Below are 25,758 nucleotides of genomic sequence, written 5' to 3'. Positions count from 1 at the left end.
AAAACAGATGTTTATCCGCGATAATGACCAAGCACGCTTACTCGATGGTCGCGTTTTCACTGGTCCATGAATCATTCGCGTGTAGCGAGTGGACGCGAACGTTCCTTCGCGACTTTCGCGCACAATCTTATCGAATTTCTCGCCTTATCATCGAATAGATGCGCAATCGAGGCGCGTTTTATATCTTAATTACTTCCTTCCGTATTCTTTTCTATATTTCTCCTTCTTTTTTACGTTGTTCTTAATTCTCCTATCGAAAGATTACAAAGTTGTGTCGCGAACAAAGGAAAAGTTTATTCAAAGACTTTCAAGTTTTGTTCAAAGGTCATCGGGTTAGTTTTTGTTTAAATTGTGTTTGATTCGTCAGATTGGCATTATCTGCTCTTATGGTATCGGTGGACTTTTGGAATGTCTAAGTAGGTATGCGTCAGTGTATCGGTTGCTTGAGTGAACGAACGTAAACTGAAAATTGTTTCACAGTTAGAAACATCGTGTGTTATTATCTATCACGCGCGTACCGTAATTGAATTTCTCGTTAATTCTATTCCGAGTTCATGTAACGAAATAGTCTTAAAGGTACGTCCTCGTTAATCTGTTTCATTGTATCCTGTACTTTCTATCGTTTGCGTTTTATCTTCGATATAATAACTTTTTAAGGCGTGTTTACAATTTTCTTTTTTTTATTTTTAGTGGTGTTTGTAAAGTTTTAGTGTTTATAAAACGTAGAAAAACGATATCTGTAAGTATTATTATAATACTTTGTACAATAGACGCAATTATTTTACCTGCTATCTTTATTACTATATTATGCATTTAGTACTGCTATACCCGTCATTATGCTTGTCACTATACTAATTAAATGCATGAAACTCATGATTATTCGAAATAAATGACACGTGAAGTTTGAAAATTCATATCTCGCAGTGTTTTCTAAACAATTTCGTATCAGCTACGAGAATATGCAGTAAAAAATACAAGTTCGTATTCGTAAGTGTTTTAATGTACGACTTCATTTGTGACTTTCGCAACACTATAGAGTCATTTCAAGGTCAAATAATTTCTAGTATGCTTTTTGTATTGCTTCATAATCTATAACATTTATTTAAAACATTTTTCCCTATTCTTCGTATTTTTCAAAATAATTCATCATTCACAAGCTCGATACTTCATTCTCTATTGCTATTGCTATATTGCGGATTACAGTGATATACTATTGCTATAACTAACTATCGCCACAGTAGCGTAATCATTTGTCCATAAAGGTTAGGAATTCTATTAACCTTTTTCGATGGCACCACTATTTATAGAAATAAATGGTTACCACTCATTATATGCCACATTCTGCATAACTATCTCAAAGCGGTGTATTTCCTAAATGATAGAAATTCATATTTACAGAAATATTCAATTATGTCGCAAGAGCTACTGTGATATTCAAGTTTCGCGCAATAATATGGTCTCGAAATTTCCAATGAATTAGTTCTTTTCCCATATTAAGACTTAGCCAACCGCGTGGGCCACAGCGAGCTATACGTTTCCTACCGCGCATTTTCCCAAGTATCAAGGACTAATATTCGCTACTTAAAAAACAAAGGAGTGTAAAAATTATTTAAGTGGTTAATTATATTTGGTAATAATGATTTTATTTAACGATTTCACATATTGTTCATACAAAACATGAAATTAAAAGTATAAAGAAATATAGGTAAAATTAAGAACATTAAAAGATGACTAAAGATAAATAACACGACTTTAACGTGAAATTAAAAATTCATGATGCATTTTAATATTATTTTACAGTGTGATATCGTTCGATTACAACTTTATTTAGCCATAACTGATAGTTTAACTTCTTAATTAATTTTAACACCACTAAATTGCTGTACTTTATAAAAACAGTGAAAGTGGCGCAATTAATTGGCAACAATTCCAGCTAAACAATAACTGATAATAATAACAAAAAAAAAACAAAAAAGAAAAACGCGTTGCTAAAGTCAAAAAGGAACATCTCCTCCTTCGGCCACGCAGCGATGTTGTTCACAGAGGGCAGATCTCCCAATTCGGTTGGCTGAGTGTTAACAAAGAGATATTAACAAATAAATTGTTGACCGAAACTAGCCTTTTTCTAAAATGTATAAAATCCTCCGTCACAGTATATTTCCATCAAACAGGTCAGAAATTCGATTGAACTCGTTCAAAAATTCATCATCGGTCGTGAGAACTTCTCGAAGAATCTTTTTTTTCACTCCGACGAGTGAAAATCGTCAATCATGAATTGATCCTCTTCTAAAATGTAGCAAAACCTTCGCAAGCTGGGAAAATTTAAGCTAGAAAAATTGACCGAATGTCCAGCTGGACAAATAAAAATGAAATAAATAAAAAAAGAAAAACCTATGTATAGGCACACGGTATATTTCTACTAAACACAGGTTCGTTCGAAATCCAACACCGACCGCGAGAATCGTTTTCGAGGAATCTCCTTTTTACTCTGGCGAGTAGAAAAGCGAACAAGGAACAACAATTTGAAACGAGGTGGGGGGCGGGGAGAGGGGAGGGAGAAGGGTGGTCTGGCGAAACGTGCAAACCGCGTGCAACAGCGTGACGCGGCGACTCGATAAATAACGAAACGCAGGCATCGGTGTCCCATTTGCGGGGAAGCGAAGCGTTCTCACGCGCGGCTCACGTTTTTCAATTGCGCAACCGTCATAAAGGCAATTACAAGGCCTCGCGGATACACACTTGGCGATCCTAAAGGTATCATACGAGAAACGTCGGTCGTAGATAATCAGGATTCGACGAATATTGGAATTTGCCATGCGTACCGCAAGGTTCTGTTCAACCATCGCCTCTTTTCTTACATAATTCAACGTTGATGATGCTCGTGCTGTCGTATACGCGTCGCGATAATTATAACATGGTGACCATGGGCCCGATAGCGTTCTACTACGCACTTTCTGCTACACGCGCTCCATTGTCTGATAAAATCGAGATTTCCCGACGATTACTTGCAGCTGCGTTCCGTACAGTTGAAAATAATCCGACCAACGTACATACAACTTTACCAAATTTAGCCATTTTAACCCTTTGCACTCGACGGCCTTTTCGGTCAGACGTAGCAGCAACTCGAGGTGATTTCGCGCGTAACGAGTGTCTTGTAGGTAACATAAAATGATTTTATAGAAAAATTAATATAAAGAAACATTATGTTTTAATAATCTATATATATTTACATCTTCGAACGTATCATTGTTTAATATTTTTTCTCTATTTTCCCCTTTATACAATAATTTATAAAACGTCTGCCAAAATGTATCCTTGGTTTATCGGGACAAATATCGCGATAGTAAGTTGTTTCGTGTCTTTCTCCTGCTTTGTTTGTGGTAAGAACACACCTTACAATCCTTTTTTGTTTCTGTTAAAATTACATGGAGCTTTACATTTAACCGAATTTCATCGCAATTACCAGTCGACGTCGAAGCTGGATCTCGCGGTTGTCGAATATCTCCTCTCAACTGGTCTACTAAATTTGTTATAAATCGCAGGTGGTTAAGTGGCCTTTCGTTCTTTTGCTCTTTTACAGAATATATGAATTAATTTCCAAATCCATATTTTTTATAGTTTCTAAATTTACGAAACTATAATACTTCTGCCATCATCGTCGAATCTGAACTAACGTCAGAACCATAGTTTCAGAAGAATTTCAGCATAAATATTTCATCTCCATTTTAAAGTGTAGCACTTCACACTTCATAACAAACGATACAAAAGAGCTAAGAAATCTATTTACGAACCAATACTGAGCTGTCATCAACTGGAGAGGTCGAAATCTAAGATAAACAGGGACTATCGCCTCTTATTCCCCTCTCGAAAATAGCCCCTCGAGTGCACAGGATTAATCTCTTAATTGTATTTACCAACCACCAACATGTCACACTCTTTTACTTGAGAAATGTCTAACTAGGAATTTCAGCAACCAAAGGTCTCAGAATCTTCGTCATCGGAACTCTATAAAGTAAACGGAACTGTACGGAATCAAGCTCATTTATCCCAAAATTATTTAACAATCGCCAACACATCCCATTCTCTTCGCCTAAAATATCTCCGACCAAGAATTTCAGCAGCCAAAGATCGTGCAAGTAAAACAGATCGAACCTTAGCGAACCTAACTCGCCGATGATCAAATTTCAGCAGTCTCAAATTGCCCAACAAATAGCCACCAATCTTATTCTTTCCTCTAGAAAGTCTCTAGTCAAGAATATCACCGACCAAACGTTCCAAAATCTTCGTCGCCCATACGAAATACGGTCGACCTTGGATTATCGAATATCAGTATTACGCTATCGGTGCCATTACAAGTTTTACGAATATTTTTCTAAAATGAGGCGTTATCCGTTGTTATTATAGGCACTGAAGAGCAAGAAGAAGGTCAGGATGCTGAGCAGTTTGGCAAACTACCTACTTGGAGGTAATATCTCCGACGCGCAGGATTCACGGCAAGAGTCCAATAACGAAACCCCGGAGTCCCATCCAGTAATAGCGAGGCTCAGTCAGGTGGAGATTGAGGGCGATGACTGGATCCTCATTGACCGTGCTGGTACGTTCAACGAGCGAGATAAACGTTCCTTTCCAAAGGGGATCTCGAGAAATTCGAATATATATATATATATATATTTTGTATCTGCATATACATATATATATATGTATATAGATGAAACACACATAGAAATCACATCTTGCAGTCCAACTGCCTCTCACACGCCAAGGGAAGCTTTCTGTCCCCTTCGGGTGTAAAATGAGATGACTTGGACTATACAGCGATGAATAATGCGAATGCTCCAGTGCTGGAAAATAACGAGGCCTTTCTTGCCCGATTGTTTTCCTAATGAAGTTTGTTTGACTTGTCTTCCAGGCTGTTTAGGGTGGTTGCTAGTTTTAAGCGTGGTAGGTCTGTCTGTAGTTATTGCCGAGCTTGGGAAATAGGCAGAATGTGTTTTATCCTTGTTATTTATTTTGTTTTGTATTGTTTCGTATTGTTACTTTAAATAGAATTGCATGTCAAAGTTTCGGGGTTTAACTTTTCTTTTTTTCTCTTTCTTTTTTTTATTTCGCTTGCCTGTGCGAGTTTTGCATTGCTGAAAGAGAGAGGGAGAGAGAGGGGGAGAGAGAGAGAGCGCGTGTGTGTGTGTTTTTATAATTCTTCTAAGCGTAGAAACGTTTGAATACTATCGGTATGGAAAATTATTAAATTTGATTTTTCTCTTTTTCGATAGACACTGTATTTTATATCTTTTATAATTAGGTTCATTCGTTAGACGTTTTGATGTTAATTTCGTAGAATTTATAAAAGTAGGTGTATGAAAAACGTATAGAGGGAAGAAGTATGAATTACATTCTTGTAAAGGGTTGAAACAAGAGATGATATACGGGCAAAATGCTTCATTTAATGCATGCAGGGTGTTACAGACTACTGACGATGTTGTGTACTTTTATTTTTAGCTTTTAACAATTCATTCGCAATTTCTCTCCTTATTGCAGACAATCCAGCAAGTTCCACCACTTTCTTCGACTCCATTTTAGGTATCCATTTTCCATTAGGTATCCGTTTCAAGTCAGATTGCTTGAATTCAAATAATATCGAGATAAATGAAATCAAATGACTTAGGTTTCTTGAAATTTGATCAGAAATTTGAAATTAATCTACTCCGACATATATATAATATATATCATATATAGCTTTTAACCAAACATATGATTATTATGAGAATGATTAAACAAATGGAATTCAAGCAACCTGATTAACCTAAGCTACATTTTAGTCTATAAAAAAACAGTGACGATTACAAATATTACGTTGTTACACAATAAATGTCGTTTTCTGCTCAACTTTCCATACCGGTTCATTTTTATATCAAACAACTCTTATATACCACGTATACGAACTTGTGAGACAAGCAAACCTAAACATTTGAAGAAGCTATATGAATTTGGATGCTACTTACTTACAGATCTTCGTCTCAAAATAAATAATAGTTCTATCAAAGCTAGTTGTCAGATGCTTTATCGTAGAACAGACATTCATTGTAGAACAATGTAATAGGATTTCGAAAGACGTATTTGCAGACCTGAAAATATTATCGAAGATTATAATTAGAGAAAGTTTCAATACTACATTCATAGTTTTCTTTTTCTCGATCGAGTTTTTAATAGTGCGTTGCGTTTCTTTCATCGATATTGCAGTTCACTTCTTCAAGGCAGTTTCAGGTCTGCCCTCAGAACAAAGACACTAACAATTATAAGTATTTGGACACTTCGTGGTATTAACGTAAATTCGATGTTTCCCATTGCTTTTATGTCTCGATTATTTTATTGTAAATCTATTAATTCATTCGTATCGTACATGTCATACAATATAAAATACTACACAGAGTAAAATTTCTTAGAGTTTCAATGATTGTACGAAATAGATATCCTAATACTTATGACCGACGGTGTAAGTTATCTACAGAGCGTACACCGGAGAAGTATTGCTATAAGCGAGCTTTAAAACCTGCAGTTGACGGAACGACGGCGCTGGAGGAGTCGTGGTATGTAACACCACCCGCATGTTTTACACGGGCTGGTCCCGTGAACGTAGAAACATCACCGCTAGAGGACCTGCTGATAGAGCATCCTAGTATGTCCGTTTACCGAGCCACAGCGCCTTCGATCGCTCCTGAAACTCCACCGCCAACGCCAGACGCACCGGAAGAGCGAAGCGTCGAGGAGGATGCTCTGCCAAACGTCGCTTCCAGCGCACCGGTTACGGCAACACCAGCATCGCCAGAACGTGCCCCCGGCAGAAGCGAAGATGGACAACAAGCAACCCGTAGACAAAACATTCATGACGAAAGACCTCGTGTACGCACTGAGAAGAGGATAGTTCAGCTTCGGTCAGCGCAAAAGGTAATTGCTGTTAACTTTTCTTTTCTTTTTTATAAGCGAGAATATGGTGTTTGTAGCGAGATAAACGCCAGTTTCCTGGAACACTTATCTGCTTATTACACTAATAAATTAACTAATATTGATTCATTACGCTGATACAAATCACAAATTATTGTCAAGTGGTTGTGACGATAAACTATATTCTACTATTTCTTCACTATCGAATTTTCCGCTGTTCCCTAAGAATAATGATATGTACTTGATAATAGTGCATTACGAAGTGGAGTATAATTTGAAACTTCTACTGGAGACCTGAACATTTTACAAACGTAAGACAAAGAAGAAGCTAATTATTTTATCATCATCGCTCGTCGCCAAAATTCATCTTTCAAAATCCAACGCTGATTATCAGTTAATATGCCTGCTTAACCAAAGTGAACCATTGCTGAAGTATAACAGAGATAACGACCTGTCAAACATTTCATTTTAAAATTCAAATATCAGATTACTTTTAACTTTCACTTAAAACTGAAAAGCTCGATCCTTCCAAATATAAAGAAATTAATTTTCCGTATTGCAGCTTATTATGAAGATCAATTTCAATGAAAGTTTTGAGTGTCAATGAAAATTACGTGCAGGTTTACGAGAAGAGGACTACCCAAGCACTGAAGAGAGGTCGCCTGGAGAGAAGTAACAAGCTGAGGGAAGTGTTGAGCGTAAAAGGCAAGCGGCCGCGCCGCCAAGACCGCTTGCGTATCCAAAACAGTGGCGCGAACAACAACCGGAAATGCTAGTCATTTGATCTCAGGCCAAGGTGTACTCATATACTTTCTTCCTAAAACGCGAATAGGCATATAACAGAAAAATCTATGTTGCATTGAAATAACGATTAAAAGCAATTATTTAATAAGAAGAAAGAGAGGAAACCAGTGAGAAATGGAAAAAACAATGAGAAGAAATAAGAATAGAGAAATTCATTTCTAAAACCCCTGTTTATCTATTGTTTGGTGGAACCCATAAAACGCTAAAATCGCATAAAGCAACTAACAAACAGAAGCTAATCGAAATACAAAGAAAGAAAAGGTAATGATAAAAATCTTGTGGAAAAACAAAAGAAAGAAGGAATAATAGCGAAGAAGATTAGGTGAAAGTGTGGTTATCCTCTCTTATCAAGTTTTATGTTAGCTAAGCCGCTCCTCCGCGTACAAAAACACTAAAACAATTTCCTATGCAAGAAGGGTTCGTATCAAGAAGAAAAACTAATATCACTTAGCAAAAAAAAAAAACAAAAAAGAAAAAAAAGAACAAAAATATTCGATACGAACTTGGTATCTTGCTGGTGGAAAAGGAAGAAAAGCGAAGAAAAAAAATAAAAGGGAAGAAAGTATGAGAAACGTTATTGGTTCGCGGTGAGAGTCTCATCTATAGAATATCGTGTATAATGGCGCGTGTATGGTACTCAGTTGAATCGTGTGTATAATTTTTAGCCTCTAGTATGGGCAAATGTGTTTTTACTCGTACGTTTAATTCGTTAGTTTTTATTTAAGTCATTCAATCATTTATGCGCCTGTGTAGCGTAACAGGAGTATAACTTTTAGTGTAATAACCGAAACCTGATCTTATTTTCCCCGAAAATCCCATGGACGTCGCTATCCTGCTTCTATAAACTGATTCACGATGGTGCGACTTTTAAATGGCCAGAACCTCACTTCGGGACCATACCTTTTAGGTTCACGTAACGATTAATTTCTGCTGGATTTTATCAACTATAAATGGTTGATTATAATTACAAACGTGGTATAATTTATGCGTTACCTTTCAAAACGGCTGCGAAGATAGCTGATAGTGGTAGAACGTCCATTTGATAGATGTCGCTGTTCTTCGTGGTGTCTTATCTTTTTGAAAACATAAGTGTCACGATTAGACTGCGGATTTTTCTGCATTCATATGAAATTTAAATGTGCAAAACTGAACGGAATACACGTATACAAAAATATCTAGAATATCCAAGGTAAAATAGCGAAATTTCTATCTAAATTCCATCATTTCACTTGTACAACACCCAAAACAAGAAGAACGCAAAATTGCCTAAATGTCCACAGTCTACTTGCAACACGTTTTCCTCTAAGCAATAAAACGCTGTCAAACAAGAGACTGTAGCAAATGTTTGTCGATGGACGTTCGTCAATAAACGTATTTATTTAGCGGCACACATGGTATGGTACTATCAACTGAATATCGATTAAACTAAGCGTACCGTTTAGATAAAGTGAAAACGAGGATGACACACGCGTCTTGAAGGGAGAAAATGGAAGAAAGCCTTGGCTCCTCTCTCTAATCGTCTCAACGAAAATTATCAAAAGTCTTGTCAATAGTTCTTGGCCTGTGTTACGCATAGATAGAAATCTAAACCTAAAAGTTGACGAGTAAAGATGATTCAGTGTCTCGTAAAGGGACAGAAGCAAGGCTTGAATACAAAATTCTTTCTCTCAATCTGGAGAATCAGTCTCTATATAGCTGATGCGCGTTGTAGCGCAGTTTCAAAGTATTCGCTTTTCGTGGAAGGATCGAAGGATGAAGCAAGTGCAAGCTGTCCTGACCGAACCCAGGGATCTCGTTGACACTGGATTGGTCGAGTCTCACTCGTTGAGGATACTTGTATCTGAGCAACTGGTCGGACAATTGGCCCTCTTGCATAATTGGTTATTAATGTAACTAACAATTGCACTGTCAATATTATTATATTTAGCGAAGCGAACAAAATTTTACTTACTGGTTTCGTTTGTTTATCATTAGTAATGGACTATAGATGCTATAACACTGTGGAACAAATTCATGGTTAAACTCAATTTTTTTTACAGTTTATAGTAATTGGATTGTAAGTGTTATAATATTTAGCGAATTGAACGAATTGTTGCATTCTATCTTTTGTAATCAATATGACGTGTAATTGGAATTCATTAGCTTAACAATATCAATTTAATTGTGCAAGAGAAGAGCCCCGAAAAGAATTATAATTGTCAGTTTGAAACTCCTCAAGGTGCTTAGGGCGGACTGTTTTCTAATTTAAGAAAGGAACACAAGAAACCTAAGTTAGGTTGAGACAAGACAAATAAACAGTCTGCTTGCAGATGTGCTATGTAATCTTGAAGAACGAGCCAGAGTTCAAGTACAAGTATCACGGCCATAATAGCGAAACAGCTCGAGGAGAGAGATTGGTGTCGCCAAAATTGGACTTTTTATAAATTCAGACTCGCGTGTCCAAGTATCAGTGCGAGATTGTGCAATATCGTCACTATTATACAAACTCCCCTCAGATGATTTCTTCTATGAAGAAAACCCGGCGACACCACGTTCAACTCGACAGCAATCTCGTTTAAATGAAATTCAGACGTCTTTGAAGTTTCAAGAAACCACAGAATGCTAGAGAACAGTCACTGCCTGGAGTGTTTCTTCGAGAGTTGTTTCGTCAAGGCCCTAGAAGCTGGATATCGTCCAAAATAAAAAAAAGTAAAAAATAATAATAATAATAATAATAAATAAACTAGTAGCAATAGAAACTCGTCCAATCAAACTATTGGATGATAGTTGTCAGACAGCTGTGATTCAAACTGAATTCGACCTCGAGCGACCCTCTCCTCCGCAAGGAGAATAGCTAATCGTGTTTCAAACAGGAAACTTTCCTCCTTTGTGGTCCTAGACTCGTGAATTTTTCTAAAAAAAAAAACAAAAATGTAAAAATGGAAAAAGGAAAAAAATATAAAAAAGGGACTTTAATTATTCCAGATCCCACTCGAGATTCTTCTAAAGCGTTGTAGCCGCCATCTAGCGAGCTATTATGGTACTTAACAGCCTGATGCGATCTGGAATAAGTTAAGTTCTCCTAGATATTGTTCATTGAGGCAAATTTTTGGCGCATTAACGAAGGAACCGAAGTCAGGGACCGCATTGGATCCAACTCGAAATCAGTCTGATTTTAAATGACGTTTCTGTAAATAATAATTAAAGATGATGAGTGTCGTGAACGATTAAGGGCTGCGTTCCCGTTGGTTTGCCAAGCTGCACAAAACTATAGTCCGAAGAATAACGAAGTGAGAGATTATGAAGGATGTTCCTTGCTCTCGCGGTTAATTCATGTGTACACGTATTACATAACGTTTACCTTTCTCTCGTAAGAAACAGTGTTCGTCCTGAATAAACTCATTACTGCTGTGTAATAAATGTATTAGAAAAGAAAACAGAAAATGATAAAAAGAAAAAAATGATAACGAAAAAAAGGATTGATACGAGATGAATAGTGTTGATGATAGGCAAGGTGACTTGTGGCGAGAATTAACATACGATTTTATGACATCTTTCATTATCGTATTGAATCATGTTATCTAAATGTATGCTCGTACACCTTGACCGTATAACGATGGTTATAATAAAACATTTTATGTCGCTAATTAATTGTCGACTTATTTTGATAATTTTCTAAAGTAACTTTTCCTCTTTTTCTTTCAATTTTTTTTAGATACTTTTAGTTTATCTTAGATAGCAGATTCATCCGAATCGAGTTATTTTTAATTAATCTTTACCTTGACAAGTATTTATCGCTTTTATTACAGTAAGCCAGATAAATTAGCAGTTTATTTCATACATTGTATTTTTAATCAACAGAACTATAATACTCGTTTGATAAAATATTATCTCTGGTATTTTCGATAAAATCGCTGTCGTTCGAATGATTTCTTATTAACTAGTTTTTCCCGGTGTATTTATAATTTCATCGTAAAATTTCATTGGCTATGCCTTGAAAAATAACTCTTTATCGCAAAGAAACCTAACCTCTTTTCAAACTACTCTAGTTAACTACGCTTCTTTATATTTGTTGGCACTTGCGTTATACTTTATACTACTTCGTCTCTCCTATTAAAGAAATTCATCCAGAATAACCGTATACAAGGTGTCCGCAAAAGAAAGGATCAGTGTTTCTACATTTAGAGAATTTTCGATAAATTCAGACAGAACGTCAGAGATGAAAATGAGCTGAAATATAACGATCGATCCTTAATTGGTCAGATAACCGCTCAGTTCTTCGTCAGGTCGTTTAAAATCGGCTATGTAGCTGCAACTATGCACAGAGTGAGGTGTCCTGTCTTTTGCACCGAGAATCGAGCATAGATTTCCATCGCAGTTTAGATTCAAGGACATCTCTCTTCTTAATTCCGTGCATCGACCAATTTCGTAGTCCATATCGATCTCTCTGCCTCGTCGATTTTTGCTGAACAAAAGTTCCAGGCTGTAAATAACGCTGACCAACTCCTCCTCCAGTTGAGGATCACAGGAAAACGAGACCATACCTGGCTCGCAACCGGGAGCGCCTGTTATAATTCATGAATAATCATGTGTTAATCAATCGTGGCCCGAATCGATAATTCATCGAGAGTTGCAGGCGGTTGAGGTTTTCTATTTTTTTTTTCTTCTTTTTTTTTCTTTTCAATTCGACGATCGTGACGTATAGGTTATATTTACACAAAGTAGTATACATGTATCGGAAAGAAAGGGATTTTGAATATTTTGTTATTTTGCTAATGGTGGATGTTGCAGTAAATATTTAATACATCAACTATTTGGTATCAATGTTTTTCAAATATTTGCAAAGAATTAAGCGAAAGCAAGGAAAATATCAGAAGTAAAAATACTAATAAAGAGCGAGATATTTTATTCGTAATAAACGAGCGTCCGAATTAACAGATGTAACAATACCATGAACCATATTTGTGAAAAATGATGAGAGAATCGAAGTGTTGAGTTTTGTACTGATAATAAGTAACCTTGAGTGTCCTGTACAGTTTCCCAGCGAACCAACGCCTCTTGCAAAGGTTTGTATAGCTGTCGCCTGTTAGGGCAGCACCAGTTGGCCACTTTCGCGTCTAATTGTACTCTGTCTTCGGTGCCTAGCTGGCTCCAACTTAGGAACAGCTGCTTCAGTCGCGGCACTGTCATAGAACCCCATCATAAATACGCATCTATGGCCAGTTTACAGTCATCAGTCACCGATATAGAATCGATATAGTTCGTAAACGAATCATTGAAAATTCTGTCATGGAAAATAGCTATCATTCTAGAGAACTCCGTTTATTCTGATAAATTCATAAAATAAACGACTCGCTGAAACGTCATGGAGCGCCGTATTTCAAGAAAAATCCCTCAACCTTTTTTCCTTTCTTTCTTTTAGAAAATTGTGCACACACCTTCTGGTATCAGAACGAATATCGTGTCGCATATCTGCTCGAAAACAGACTCTTCCATCGATTCATTTTCCTCGTTCTCGTGGCTGGCGGTGATCGTGGATTTAGATTGCATCGCATATTTTCAGCCCCGAGGGAATTCCTGTCATTTTGTCGACGATGTACGAAGTCAAATGAGAAAAAAAGACGAAACGTTAACACGCTCGCGGACAACTTCATTGGAAAACGATCGTTATCCTCTGGCCTTTAACGCGTTCATTTGCTAATTGAGAGAACTTTATTATTAACGCTATACGTCGGTGATTAATCCACGCAGGAAGCTTTTAATAATTATTATTTTATCTCATGTTATATATCAATAAATAATTATTGGATAAAGTGTTTTAGGCGGGAATTGTTATCACATTACGATTATCTATCGGTGTATTGTTTATTAATTTTGTCTTCCTTCCAGCTTTTCGACATTATCCTTTTATTTTTGTATTCGCAGTTAGTTATAAATGTTTATTAAACTTTTACGAGATACTTTTTAGATCAAAGAATTATTCGTATTGAGAAAAACAGAAGATTGTAAAGGTATCCAATGAAACGCAGCGAGAAAACCAGTAAGATGGTATTCAAACAATTTTTAGTGGTTAGAACAAATTGTAATATGGTTAATATCGTTTCAATGTATTACAATATTCTTCGATTGATTCTATCGTGTAATCTCAGACACGAACCACGTGGTTCGTGCCCATTCTAAATTTAAATCCTTTTAATAATTTCACTATTTAACTCAATTTGTTTACTTGAAAATTTAAAATGTACACACAATTCAAAAGAAATATTAAAAAAAAAATATCAATTCCCGAATAACCTATTTCTAATTTTCCAAATGAAAATTATTCCACTATTAAGGTAATTGTTTTGATTCGAGTTTCTCAGCTGCTTCCAAGATTCGAGGTATTTCAAGATGGAGGAACAAGAGTATATCGGTTGTGAATTACAAGGAATTCTCGAGGAATTCACGAGAATCAGAGACGTGTGACAAAAGTTCATTTCTCTTCGTTCAATATTTCGATTTATCGGCTTTCTAATTTTCTAAAAATCAACAGGCGTACCTCGCGTTGAAAGCTTATTGTGAAATGCAAGAGGAGGCTACGTCGATAGAAAAAGCACGTTCCGAGAGGTTACAGATGAATTTGGAGAAACTTTCCACGACCTATCTGCTTCTAGAAAATAGATACAAGTCAATCGTTGAAAAATTGCAGACTGAAAGGGACGATCTTCGTAAAACAAATGAAGAGCTGAAGGAACAGTGTGATCATTTGCGTCTGATCAATGCGGAAGATCGTGGTGGAAACAACAACCAAAGTAAAATGATTATTTCATTTATTTAGCAAAGTAATCAGCGATATGGTTATTTGTTTTACTTTATTTATATAACAAAGTAGGCGATAAAATGATAGTTATATCGTTGTCAACTTAGTATGCAAATTGCAAGACGAACTGGAAGTTTTAAAAGCCCAATTAGTGATGCAGGAAGAGAAACACAACGAGAACGTCGCATTGCTAAAGCAGCAACACTTTGACGAACTACAGAGATATAGAATGTTGCTGCAGAACGGAAAACAGGCCTCCACATCTGTAATTTAATATTTTCTACTTGAAGAATGATCCACGAAATTTGCAACTTTATTTACGAACCAAATGTTTCTTCTCCCCCCCCCCCTTTTTTTTTCTTTGAATCAGAGAGAATCTAAGAAGAGAGAACGTCCAAAGAATTTGGGAAAGACTAGAAAGAAGGAGTCTTTCTTTAGGTATTGCTACGAGCTTTTAGTTCAAATTATATATGTATTTTATTCTTATAACTTTGGAATTGTTTTAATTTGTTCCATTACATTTCGTAATTCGTAATTTATCTATACATTTATAATATTAATTTTTCTATTAATCTTAAACTTTCTATCGCAATGTTGCAAGACTGCAACAAGGAAATTTTATTTCCATCTTCTTGCTACATTTTTGTAATATTCAAATTTTCTCAACTTTCTTTATTAAGTATTATATTCGTAAGATTAAATTCGTGCGACTTTACATTCCCGATGATATCAACTATAGATGGCCAGAATTGGACATAGAAACAATCAATAGCGTGCCATTGGAGGCGCGCAACGACAATGAAGCTGGAAATAGAAACTGTGCTACGAAGAAGAGGAAATTATTTCACGAAGACAGAGACATTGTAATAGATATTCCTTAAAATAGGTATTTAGCATTTATTATTTTTCATACGAGACACAACTATACTACGATTGATATAAAATACATTAATTTACTGTATTTGTATTAAATGAAAAGTTAGCTTCTGATTTTCGTATACTCGAGTAAATTAAACTATGAATAATTTTTGGTTCGATTTTAAGTTTCTTAAATAGTACATACTTGTGTTATATTACATAAATAATTGGCGATATTTCTAAGTATCAATATATTGGTATATCCGAAGAATAATCTAATGCTTTCTTTGAAAAGAAAAATCTTATCAGCAATTATTTTCGAATTTTTCGATTCAAAGAATTCCAGCTGTTCGTGTAATCGATTTTTAGATGTCCATATGTGTTTAGGTCCAAATGAGGTGGTGGAATAATTTCTACCATGTATTTCTCTTGTTCCATCGATGTGTATTCTTGCTGAGAACGATAATCTGGTATATCTGTGAAAACAAATTAATAAGAAATGAAATAAGTATCATTTAAATAAATCGTTGAAAAATATCAAACTATTGTCTGGATAGGGAAAATTGCAGTATTCCAGATTATAAATGAAACATTTTAATAAAAATTTTGATCGGGATTTGTTTCGCAATTCCTAGATAAAACTTTGTAGTTTTCTTTTCTTCAACGGCATCGGTTTCATCGATATACCTGATACAGATCTCTAAATCACATAGAACTATGATCATTGAAATATCTTACCTAATTCTATAGAATCCATTGGCGGAAGGTTAGCGTCGACGCTCATGGATCTAGAAAAATAAAGAAAATCACATATGGATCTCTAAAAACGAACGAAAATAAAACTCGCCTAACAATCGTTTATTAATATAAAAATCATTTATAACAGCTAGACTTCGTGTCTTTATAAAGACAATTAAAGAAATGAAAATTCGACTAAGAATTTCAGCCATTGGATATTACATCGATTATACTAATGTGGATATTTTACATAGTTTTACGTATTATGTATATTTTGTAAATTCCTTAAGTTTCCCATAAATGTACAAGACTGATAATAATTCGAATACCTATGAAGCTCTCCCATAGACGTAGACTTGCATTTGTGTCCAAATCGCCTATGGTCTTCCATGAATTCACCGTGTCTCGCTTCTGAAACGACATTAAAGACCACTTGAAAAAAGCCGTATAAATGTTTTTAAATCGATTACATGGACGTGTTCTCGTTTAATAGACTTGACGTTAGACCGGGCGCGGAGGAACGTGCGGATTCGACGCCCACCGACGCGACGCCTTCCTCTGCGTTTTCTCGTATCGAGATTCGGAACGAGGACGTGGAAATCGCTCGCGATGACACGTGTAATTTCGCTTAGACACTTTCTGACGTACTCGCACGACAGTCAGAACAACCTCCTCTTACAATTTCTGTTTCCTTTTTCAAAGTCGGCTAATAGAGACAATTTGAGGTAAAAGGAGAATTTCTTGTCTATGCGTGTTTCAATGGGACATTGTGTCGATGATGGTACGGTATGGGAATGGTGTTGACAACTGATACTGATTTAGGAGGTAGAAGAATTATGTAGAAAGCGAAATGGCAATAGCCAAATGAAGATTTAGATGGAGTTAAGAAAACGTTTGTAGAGCATCTGCCCTCGTACGTCTACCTGGTCTGAAAGATATACAATCAATTTTTTATGATAATAAACCCAGAAGATGATAACAAAAAAAAAATAGAAAAATAACAGTGGACAATAATGATTTATATCATTATGATTCTCATTGTCAGTCCTCTGTACATACACAGAGTCCATTTAGTCGCATGTGAAAGCAGAGAGGCAATCGAAAGCCGCAGAAAAATAATTGCGTGTCGAAATCGTGCGAGGATGCGACACTAGCGCCGCGTGTCACGATTTAGCATTGGGACTTTCTAGGGCACGATAGAAATTGTGACGCGTGCACCTATGAAAATACGACGCATATCGAAACGTGTTTGCTGTAGCGCTTTTGTATTATCGGAAATAATTGTTCTCTGCATAATCGTTTCGTTCCAATTATCTTTATCACTCGCAAAATGTTTGAGATAAAATTTGCCGGTCAATAAGCGGCAATATGCAACGTCGAACACGTATAACGAGCATACAGTATATTTTCACGTACGAGTTGTGTATGGTCGAGATTTTAATCAACACAGACGATTGTGTCGATTGTTTATATTTGCATAGAAATTACACATCTGCCAAATATGTGTACGCGTATGTAATTTAACACGCATGTACAATTTCGAATATTTCTTCTCGTATTGTGCATGATGAATTCACAGTTCATAAATTCTGTATTTTCGATACGTACATCGAAACTTTTCTGTTATATCATACACGAAACACCCCGAACAAAGCAAAGATTTCACGCGATACAACTTTCGATTAGAAAATTTACGATTGCCTCTTACTACGCGCAATCACTCATAATCAATTCTATTCCTAGCAGTCGCTTTCAAGGCACACCCAACGGGTACAAACATTCGAACTGACACAGCCACTTGCGAGTATCAAAAGGCCACAGCAGAAAAAGATTCATTACGATATTAAATAGAATGTTATGAATGGAAAAATAGCTGGTCTCCTATCTTTGAATAATAAACTCTATGATAATTGAACCGAAAAACGTCATTTCTTAAAATACTGTAAACAGGCATTTTAAAATAGATTACAAGTATTAGGGTTAAAAAAGAAAGAAGAAATGGACACGCACCGGTTAAGGAGGAAGAAACGGTTGGTTTGTTGCCATCGGCAAGGTCCAGTTCGCCGTAACACGACCATTAATGGGATTCCTGAACCGGACCCGAAACGGAAATCTGTTCCTTGATCAAACGCATTGGTACGCGCAGAGCCGATACAACGCGCCAATTGCGTAATCTCTTTGAATCGTAACCAGTTCACTGCGTGCAGGAATATCAATTATCGGACAGAGAAAACGCGCTTCACCGCGACTTGTGGTTTTCGACCAGGCGAATTATAGTTTCACTTAATAATAGTCGGGTACAGTTTTGATTACGTATTTTGCTTAATTACGTACTCTATTGCTGCAGGAAAAATCTAGGATACACATAAACATACATGTAACAGGATACGCGTATATATTGCACATGATGTTGTTAAAAATTGTTCATCTTATTAAGGAATTATATTATATCATTATATTAAATATATAATATATATATGATATAATGGATTTTTAACAGAATGATTCTGGTATAAATCCATACGCTCTATATTTATTAGTTTTTATTTTCCCAGGCAGTATGTATCGGAGAAAGAATTGGAAATCAAAATTTGAATTACAATATGCCAGATCAGCGTAGAATTTCAGGACGCGGAAATTCGATTTTAAAAACGTCCGAGCTCTGCATTAAAACTGATTAAAAGCTTGCCTCGTAAAATCGTGAACAATTTTTATTCTATAACTGGAGAAATATAACAGAGATATAATAAATGGCGTGGAGATATTTCTCGGATAAACTCGGAAATCGGGCCAGAGAAATCTGCAGGAAATAATGATATGGATCGTATGGTTTGCTTGCTACGTCGTTCATCTGTTTAGTCGATTCTAAAGTTAACAGCAAAAAAATTGAGAGAGTTTTAATGAATGTGTATTCAGATGAGTTTCTTCCTGTGAGACATCCTTCCTTGCATAAACTCTTTATGAGGAAAAAGGAACGTTATAGCCGGAAAATGCAATATACTGAATACGAACTGTGTGAAAGCAAGTGAAAATCAGTAGGTATCACGGTTTTCTGATCAGGAATATCGGGTCAGTATAATTATAGACTTGCTTACAGACCTAGAACTTCCGTTTTCAAGGTCCAGATCAGAGTAGAATGTATGTTGCGCGTGGTTCTTTAGTGGTTTCATTCTGATTCAGTTCTGATATTGGATATTCTCATTGTTTAGAATATTAGAATGTTATGTAAGAGCGTTAATTGCAGAATACAACGTGCCCCCGTGTAGAGTACAAAAGAATCTAAACGTTCACAGATCATAGATTGTCAAAAGTGACCTAACGTCGAGTCTATCTTTGAGACGTATCAATTTTCTAATTATATAATCGTATAACCAGATCGTTGATGTTCTACAATACAGCTGCATCAGATAATCACTAGACAGTTCTCTGATGCAACGATCTGATTGATACAAAGCCAACCTATCAAAGAGAATTATCTATCAGAGAACTGAACTGCTTACCAGATCACTGTGCCTCATAAAATATGCATCAAAGTAAATCATCGAATAAAATGAACCATTTGATAGATAAGTGATCGCTAAATGAAAGTATAGAAATTAAATTAGGTGTAGAACTTATTCAAAGATAAGTAGCTCTATAACACACTAAACCTCTGACAATCTGAAGATATAGCAAGCAAACTGGGCTAAAAATTATTTAGTACAAACCAACTAAATGAAATAGTTACTAGAAATCGACGCGTTGAAGTCGATAACGTAATTATAAATACAAGACTGGGTACAAAAATTCACGAGAAAATTCTAAGCTTTTGTGTCATAGTGAACCATTTTCATGGATCAAAGACTATTCCACCATAGTATCGTTATAGACCACAGTATACCACTAACGAGTGTATAGTAGTATTTCAATTACTTATTGTTAGTCTATCAAAGTACTATCAAAGAAAGTTATCATAATGTTATCAAAGAAAGCTATCAAAGAAACCTATATATCAAAGAACTACATACATATGTATATCTAGATGAAGTGAGTTCTAGCTTTCCTTCTGAAAACATTTTCTGTTGTTTCCGTGTCTAATTCATTGTAGAGGCCTCGATTTGATGGGTGGCGAGGACTGTCAGGGAAAAAGCAATTAATCTTACCGGAGAGAGGCGCGTAGACCGGAAAAGGGGCGACGTAATCCGGTACTTCGTCCTCGTAGATTGGCTGATGATAGTAGCAACTATTGTTCGTGAGTCTGGCTGGTCCACAATACAATTCTTCCACGAAAGCAGGCGCGTCGTAGCCAGGTTCTCTCACCGACGACGAGTACCTGCAACGTTCGTCAGCTACTTTTGCCATTCGCACGCTAAATTTTTATTTTGTTCTTTTTTTTTATCTCAAGATTAAAAATATACCGTCATTAAAGATTTCCGATGGTTCTAGCGTTCTTTTTGCCAGTGTTAAACTTATTGCCAAGATAAACTCTCATGGTTCATACAAAGGTTCATGGATCATACAGTAAATTCAGATAGTAATGATCAGGCAATGGGTTATTATGAAAAACAAAAACTGTCGAATAATTTGCCGGAAATTTTTTTGTTACTAATCGACTAAAATTTTACCGTGAAGTACTAACGACTAAACTCTAACATTTTACGCAAGCCGCTCTCTTAACTTTTTTGCTCTACGCTACTTTCATTTTCAGAGTCTCGTACGACCCTATAATTGCATCGATTGACGATGATACATGTCCGAAAGACAACGTGCTAAAGTCGAATCGCGTAATTAAACATCTATGGTTAATATACATCGACAATTACAATACATCGATTATGCTTAATATAAGAAAGACACAGGGACTTTGATTTTTAGGTTATCTTCCAATATACAGGCAGTTTCATTTCTCGAATTTCAAATTCGCAACGAATTCTTTCGTTAGACTGTTATTTCGGGCGATAGAACAAAAATATATGCAGCTCATAACACGTGATCGATGTATCAGGAAGATGAGTATTCCTTAAAAGTAGCTTTTTTAACTTATCGTTTGATACAAAGGTGGTTTCGTTCGCTTATTTTCAACCTATCTTATTTTACATTTATGTCGTTCTTTCAGCTAATACAGTGAAAAAATTAGTTGGTAGCAGTAACGTAACGAGCGAATCTCTTCAAAACTGACAGACAACGATGAAATACCTAGCGTATAGGAATAACAAAGATGTCTGAGAATAGAAATGAATAAAAACAACCAGTAGACTGGCATAGACCTCCGAAACGTTTGAAAAAAGATTCGAAAGGTAATTAAAACAGATTTATAGATCAAAAAGTGAAACGCCCTGTGCAATTATTCTCTGTATCTAGTTACACAGTAGTTATGAGACAGTTGAGCCATAAATCGACAGAACAAACTGAGAAATTGCCTTTTTAAGGCAGGCCATAGTTCTTGCCAGCAGCAATCTCTGTTCGAAATGTTCTCTACGCCACGCCGTTTTTTCGCTGAATTACAGGCAACGCGAAACCACTTGAGGGATTTCGCCTTTCACTAAACCCGATCCGAATGATCGATTTAAACAGCGTTACGGGGTTCAATGTACCACGTTCCATCGCTAATGGACGGCTATTACGATTAAAGGAAGTGTCCCTTTCCGGCAATTAAATGCCATTGTAATTGCGCCTCGTGATCGTTCGAACGTCTGGTTGCGCAATTTTTTACGCGTGTATCTTTCCCCTTTTCTTTTTGTCTCTTTGGAAATAAAATAGCCCAGCTTTGAACAAATTTTTCGAAGTTCTTTGATCTCGCTGTGGTAACTTCTCACACGTGTTGAAAATATTACTAGTTGTTTAATAAACACAGAAGTATCCTCGTCTAATCGTGTTGCTTTTAATAGAAAAGTCTCTGTATCGTGTTATAAGGTTTATTTTACTAGACGAGAACTACCCTTTGCTTTCTATCTTCAAATTTTTCTGTCCAGATATACGTATTTAGAAACATTCGTTCCAAGTTTGCTTACGGTGAATTGTTAAATTTTCCAATATCGCAAGAATTTGGCAATAATTTTTAAGCATAATTTTACGATTTTAATGTAATTATTAAAAAAAAAAAAAAAAAAACATACAGATAATGAAAATTTCAATCGTACAACTATTCGCCTAATTCTAAATATCCTCACTTTCTTTTGGATTAGCTAATCCATTCAATGATTATCCATTCAATTTTAAGGTTATGTTTCGTTTCCTTCGTTATTCGTATCCCTTTCAAATGTCGAAAGTATAAAAGTGTTCGCGTGGCTATAGAGAACAATTGCTTTCGAAAATCATGTTACCCCCTATCGAGCGACAATGTGCTAAGTTTAATAAGTACTACCATACGAGAGTAATGCTCAAGAACACAGCGTCCTACTTTACACCCACTGATATCATCTGTCTCGAGCAGATTCCAGTTTATGAAAAATATATCGGGTTAAACAGACTGTGAACGAAAAGAAGAGAAGAGAAAGAAGAAAAATATCAGGCTCGCAAACGAAGTATTATATGGTCCTTTACGCAATTCCGTGGAAAGATGGATTATCAGGAGTGTTATACTAAACAGCGAGCATGATTTATTTGCGAGCGTTCTGTTGAAGGAATTCAATGGTTTACGCCACTGTCAGCAATTTACCATATACCGTTGTGATTTTTTCTTTATTTTTTAATCTGTCGATCCTTTAAGTTCTCTAATCAGTTCTAATAACTAAAATTACACGTTCTTTGGTCGACACGTGTTTATTCCGATCAAGTTTCAAGTGTCAGTTGTTTATTACACTGAAACTACTAGCGTTGCTGCTCGATTAACGGCATTCATCGGTTTCAAGCACTCAGGATTAATTAACATTCCCAGTTCCACATGGTGTAACGATACAAACATTCTCGAATTGCATAGTAAATTAGAACACAGAGGGAACGTAGATAGATGTGTCGTAATTGGAAAGCGAGCGATACCGATCATCGTATCTGTTCTGTGTTTCGAGAATTATCCTTGTTAGAGAAACGTAATTTTGAGAATGGAAGATTCTAATCCGAAGAGGTTATAAATCGTTCCATGCAAAGGATAAGGTTGCTGTAATTTTATCCCTCGGTTATCTCCAATTTTATCCTCGATTTTATTTTTTCTAGGAAATAAAAATTAATACCAAGGAGAATCTTTCATTTTATCAGAAGGATTAAGTCTCTTTTATAAGGATTTAAATTCTACGTATGTAGTTTCACATTTATTCGATCTTTCAATCTCTAGTCTGTTTTTCCTCTGATGCGAAGATTCACGGTCTCTTATGGGTCATTTATGGGTAATTTTCGAAAGCATCGTTTCTCGTCAGGTTGCCCAAGTTACACTGCGTTGGGTATGGTAAGTGTTTAGATGAATGCCGCTTAAGCACTTTGCGTGCGCTGTTGGAAGTAAAGAGGGAAGCAGCAGATTAGGGGAAACAGCCGTGATTGTCCAATTTTCCGATTAAAATGTATACCTTGTTGCACGATCTTCTAAATATAATCCTAATACTTTAATTATAAACCAAATGGTCCTATTATCAACCAACTAACTTAAATCCTTCTCCCTGGAAGATAAATATTAAATAACAATCATAAGACGAAAGTGATCAGTAAAAACACTTGATCGGTAAAAAACTCTCTTTAACATGATCGGAAGAAACTCTCCTTAACATGATCGGAAAAAACCCTCTTTAACATGATCGGAAAAGTGAGCATAAATTCCATCGCCCTAATGCGGTTAATGAGAACGTTATCAGGTTGTTCTTGAAATTTGTTCACCACCACTCACCAGTATTCAGATTGAGCAGGCGCTGCCTCTTGGGATAACCGATAGGTGGGTCGACGATGATGTAGCGGCATCTGTTGCGCCAGATTGGCGACACTATGTCGACGTAGGTACACATAATTCTCCAAATCCCACGGGTCGACATAGTGTCTGCTGGCACTTCCAGAGCTGTATGCATCCCCGGAGCTACCAACGGAAGTAGAGCGCTGAGAACCGATCGAATCCCAATATATTGACGACTCTACCGGCATTCTTATCTTGTGCTTTCTTCCTTTCAGTTTCTTCAGTATTTCGTCTTTGTATTTGAGCAGAATTTTCGGTGGTATATTTGAAGAAATTCTGGCTTCTTCTTTTCGGCCTGTACCTTCAGTCTGTACCTTGTCCTTGTTATTAAACGAGAAAGAATTTTGAATAGGAATCTTTGAAGAAGTCGCTTCCGCTCCTTGCTTCGAGTCTGTGTTTAGTTTTCGCTATTCGATGGAATTTTCTAGGGGAATTTTGAACGCTCTTTATTCAGATAGTCGTTGCAACGTGATACCGTAGACCGAGAAAAAGAACAGAATCTACAGATTGGAAAAATCCAGGGTTGAATGAAAAATCAGCTACATGAAATTTGAACTTAATAGAAGAGCTCGTTCATTCTAAAGATCAAGAATTAGATTCCGTCAATTTAAATGAAAACAGTGGAATACCCGATCCTTCTAGATCCAAATATCATTTATGTTATTATACATCGATTATATATTAATTATCCGTAATAAAAACAATTTTTCTTTTAAAATCCATGACCAAAGACTTTAAGATTGTAATACGTAATAAGTAATAGACAATATAATCGCCTAATTAGTTAATAATTGATCAAAATACTTAAGGCATGAGAAAGCTAAAATAAGTTGTACACTTTTGAAATAGGAAGCAAAGAACCTGTCAGTCACACGAAAACACCATAAAACTATACACTCGGCGGTCTCGAAGATTTAACTTGAGTTCGTTCGCGTCGTGTTCGTAACGATATCGAGATTATCCGTTTCCGGTCGGTCGAGGAGACGCATTGTGCGCGGCACGAGCACGATTTCGCTTCTGGATCCGTTCGACTCCTCCTACTCCTCTTCTACTACCGGCAGCTAGCTCTCTTCGAATACAAGTGAAACCAAAGACTTTCACGCCTGCGCTACCCCACCTTCTTCTGAACCTGTTGCATCGCCTCGTTGCACCTGTAATCGTACATACGATTGCGTTTTTCGTCTACTCGAGATTGTGATAGTCGTGTTTTTGGACCACGTAAGCTTTACATTTTATACGATACATTTTCCAATAGTTTTCCTTACTAAAACAAGTTTTATATTTCGTAAGATTTCTTCTAACATAATAATAACCTCTTCCCTACTATTCTTTTGTTTTCTGAACGAATTGCATAGAATTTGGATGATCTTTCTGAAGGAGCAGATGAAACGATTATGAAAGTTTCAAGACGTTTTCATGTAATTCCTAAAATGAAAGTTGATGATAATCGTTGTATAACGAAAAAAGCTAATGGAATAATTCATTCGCGATTAATTAATGTAATAATTATTTGAATATCTGTAAATGTTTCCATTAAAGTTTCCAAAAAGGCATAGCCGTAAATCAATCAAAACTTAAACAAGCTACATTCACTGAATGTCGCTTCTGAAATGTATCCGAACGAAAGAACCATCGAGACGACGTTCTTGCCGTGGCTCGTTATTTCTTTGAGCGGCAATTTAAACTTCCCATGCGTACCACATGATTACGCAATAAACTTTCATCAGCCTTTTCAAGAAACGATCGTCAACGCGGTTTAATTACACGTACGAAGTACACGCGAACAGAT

The 25,758-nt window shown here is 36.2% G+C and overlaps 4 protein-coding genes and 1 long non-coding RNA gene across 18 annotated transcripts in view; 2 read left to right on the top strand and 3 right to left on the bottom strand.

Moving 5' to 3' along the window:
• LOC126925351 (tumor protein p53-inducible nuclear protein 2) overlaps nucleotides 1-11,369 on the top strand; it is a 102,656-nt gene extending 91,287 nt beyond the window's left edge. For 3 of the 8 annotated variants that reach the window (XM_050740813.1, XM_050740811.1, XM_050740809.1), the window contains exons 2-5: nucleotides 4,405-4,594; nucleotides 5,536-5,577; nucleotides 6,554-6,942; nucleotides 7,560-11,369. In XM_050740813.1, the coding sequence (XP_050596770.1) occupies nucleotides 4,432-4,594; nucleotides 5,536-5,577; nucleotides 6,554-6,942; nucleotides 7,560-7,715 (750 nt within the window). In that variant the 5' untranslated portion in view covers nucleotides 4,405-4,431 and the 3' untranslated portion in view covers nucleotides 7,716-11,369. Of the gene's footprint in view, nucleotides 1-438; nucleotides 577-4,404; nucleotides 4,595-5,535; nucleotides 5,578-6,553; nucleotides 6,943-7,190; nucleotides 7,251-7,501 lie in introns of those variants that run through there. The other 5 variants (XM_050740815.1, XM_050740816.1, XM_050740812.1 and 2 more) reach the window with 5 other exon arrangements.
• Nucleotides 1,622-2,506, bottom strand: LOC126925360 (uncharacterized). The gene is made up of 2 exons (XR_007713894.1): nucleotides 2,392-2,506; nucleotides 1,622-2,286 (listed from the first exon to the last, which is right to left on the bottom strand). It is a non-coding gene; the product is annotated as an uncharacterized LOC126925360 (long non-coding RNA).
• LOC126925354 (uncharacterized) lies at nucleotides 10,639-13,272 on the bottom strand. Its single transcript, XM_050740826.1, has 3 exons — nucleotides 13,161-13,272; nucleotides 12,741-12,905; nucleotides 10,639-12,287 (listed from the first exon to the last, which is right to left on the bottom strand). The coding sequence occupies exons 1-3, from the start codon at nucleotides 13,270-13,272 to the stop codon at nucleotides 11,974-11,976; spliced, it is 591 nt and encodes a 196-aa protein (XP_050596783.1). The 3' UTR covers nucleotides 10,639-11,973.
• LOC126925353 (centrosomal protein of 83 kDa-like) lies at nucleotides 12,824-15,558 on the top strand. Of its 2 annotated transcripts, none has more exons than XM_050740824.1 (5): nucleotides 12,824-14,181; nucleotides 14,255-14,513; nucleotides 14,629-14,786; nucleotides 14,892-14,959; nucleotides 15,261-15,558. In XM_050740824.1, exons 1-5 carry the CDS (start codon nucleotides 14,113-14,115, stop codon nucleotides 15,400-15,402), a joined length of 696 nt encoding a protein of 231 aa, XP_050596781.1. In that variant the 5' UTR covers nucleotides 12,824-14,112; the 3' UTR covers nucleotides 15,403-15,558. The 2 variants fall into 2 exon arrangements, with proteins under 2 accessions (XP_050596781.1, XP_050596782.1); XM_050740825.1 differs by having other exon boundaries at nucleotides 12,824-14,192.
• Nucleotides 15,399-24,997, bottom strand: LOC126925352 (uncharacterized). Of its 6 annotated transcripts, none has more exons than XM_050740818.1 (6): nucleotides 24,831-24,997; nucleotides 23,910-24,469; nucleotides 20,260-20,429; nucleotides 16,447-16,528; nucleotides 16,118-16,167; nucleotides 15,399-15,855 (listed from the first exon to the last, which is right to left on the bottom strand). In XM_050740818.1, exons 2-6 carry the CDS (start codon nucleotides 24,155-24,157, stop codon nucleotides 15,692-15,694), a joined length of 714 nt encoding a protein of 237 aa, XP_050596775.1. In that variant the 5' UTR covers nucleotides 24,158-24,469; nucleotides 24,831-24,997; the 3' UTR covers nucleotides 15,399-15,691. The 6 variants fall into 6 exon arrangements, with proteins under 6 accessions (XP_050596775.1, XP_050596774.1, XP_050596778.1 ...); XM_050740817.1 differs by having other exon boundaries at nucleotides 24,774-24,996; XM_050740821.1 differs by having other exon boundaries at nucleotides 24,806-24,996.
• Nucleotides 24,998-25,758: the final 761 nt, after the last annotated feature.

The sequence above is a fragment of the Bombus affinis genome, chromosome 16 (genome assembly GCF_024516045.1).
Source record: "Bombus affinis isolate iyBomAffi1 chromosome 16, iyBomAffi1.2, whole genome shotgun sequence".
Classification (NCBI taxonomy): domain Eukaryota; kingdom Metazoa; phylum Arthropoda; class Insecta; order Hymenoptera; family Apidae; genus Bombus; species Bombus affinis.
Note: the sequence above shows the minus strand (reverse complement) of the source record. Positions and strands in the feature narration are given on the sequence as shown.

Coding starts and splice junctions, on each gene's coding strand:
- LOC126925354 (XM_050740826.1), bottom strand. CDS start 13,272: ATGCAATCTAAATCCACGATCACCGCCAGCCACGAGAACGAGGAAAAT. Junction 12,906..13,160: donor ATTCGTTCTGATACCAGAAG/GTGTGTGCACAA, acceptor GTTCTATGACAG/TGCCGCGACTGAAGCAGCTG. Junction 12,288..12,740: donor AACTGTACAGGACACTCAAG/GTTACTTATTAT, acceptor GAATTATAACAG/GCGCTCCCGGTTGCGAGCCA.
- LOC126925353 (XM_050740824.1), top strand. CDS start 14,113: ATGGAGGAACAAGAGTATATCGGTTGTGAATTACAAGGAATTCTCGAG. Junction 14,787..14,891: donor GAAAACAGGCCTCCACATCT/GTAATTTAATAT, acceptor TCTTTGAATCAG/AGAGAATCTAAGAAGAGAGA. Junction 14,960..15,260: donor AAGAAGGAGTCTTTCTTTAG/GTATTGCTACGA, acceptor TATCAACTATAG/ATGGCCAGAATTGGACATAG.
- LOC126925352 (XM_050740818.1), bottom strand. CDS start 24,157: ATGCCGGTAGAGTCGTCAATATATTGGGATTCGATCGGTTCTCAGCGC. Junction 16,168..16,446: donor TCTATGGGAGAGCTTCATAG/GTATTCGAATTA, acceptor TTATTTTTCTAG/ATCCATGAGCGTCGACGCTA. Junction 15,856..16,117: donor AATGGATTCTATAGAATTAG/GTAAGATATTTC, acceptor TTGTTTTCACAG/ATATACCAGATTATCGTTCT.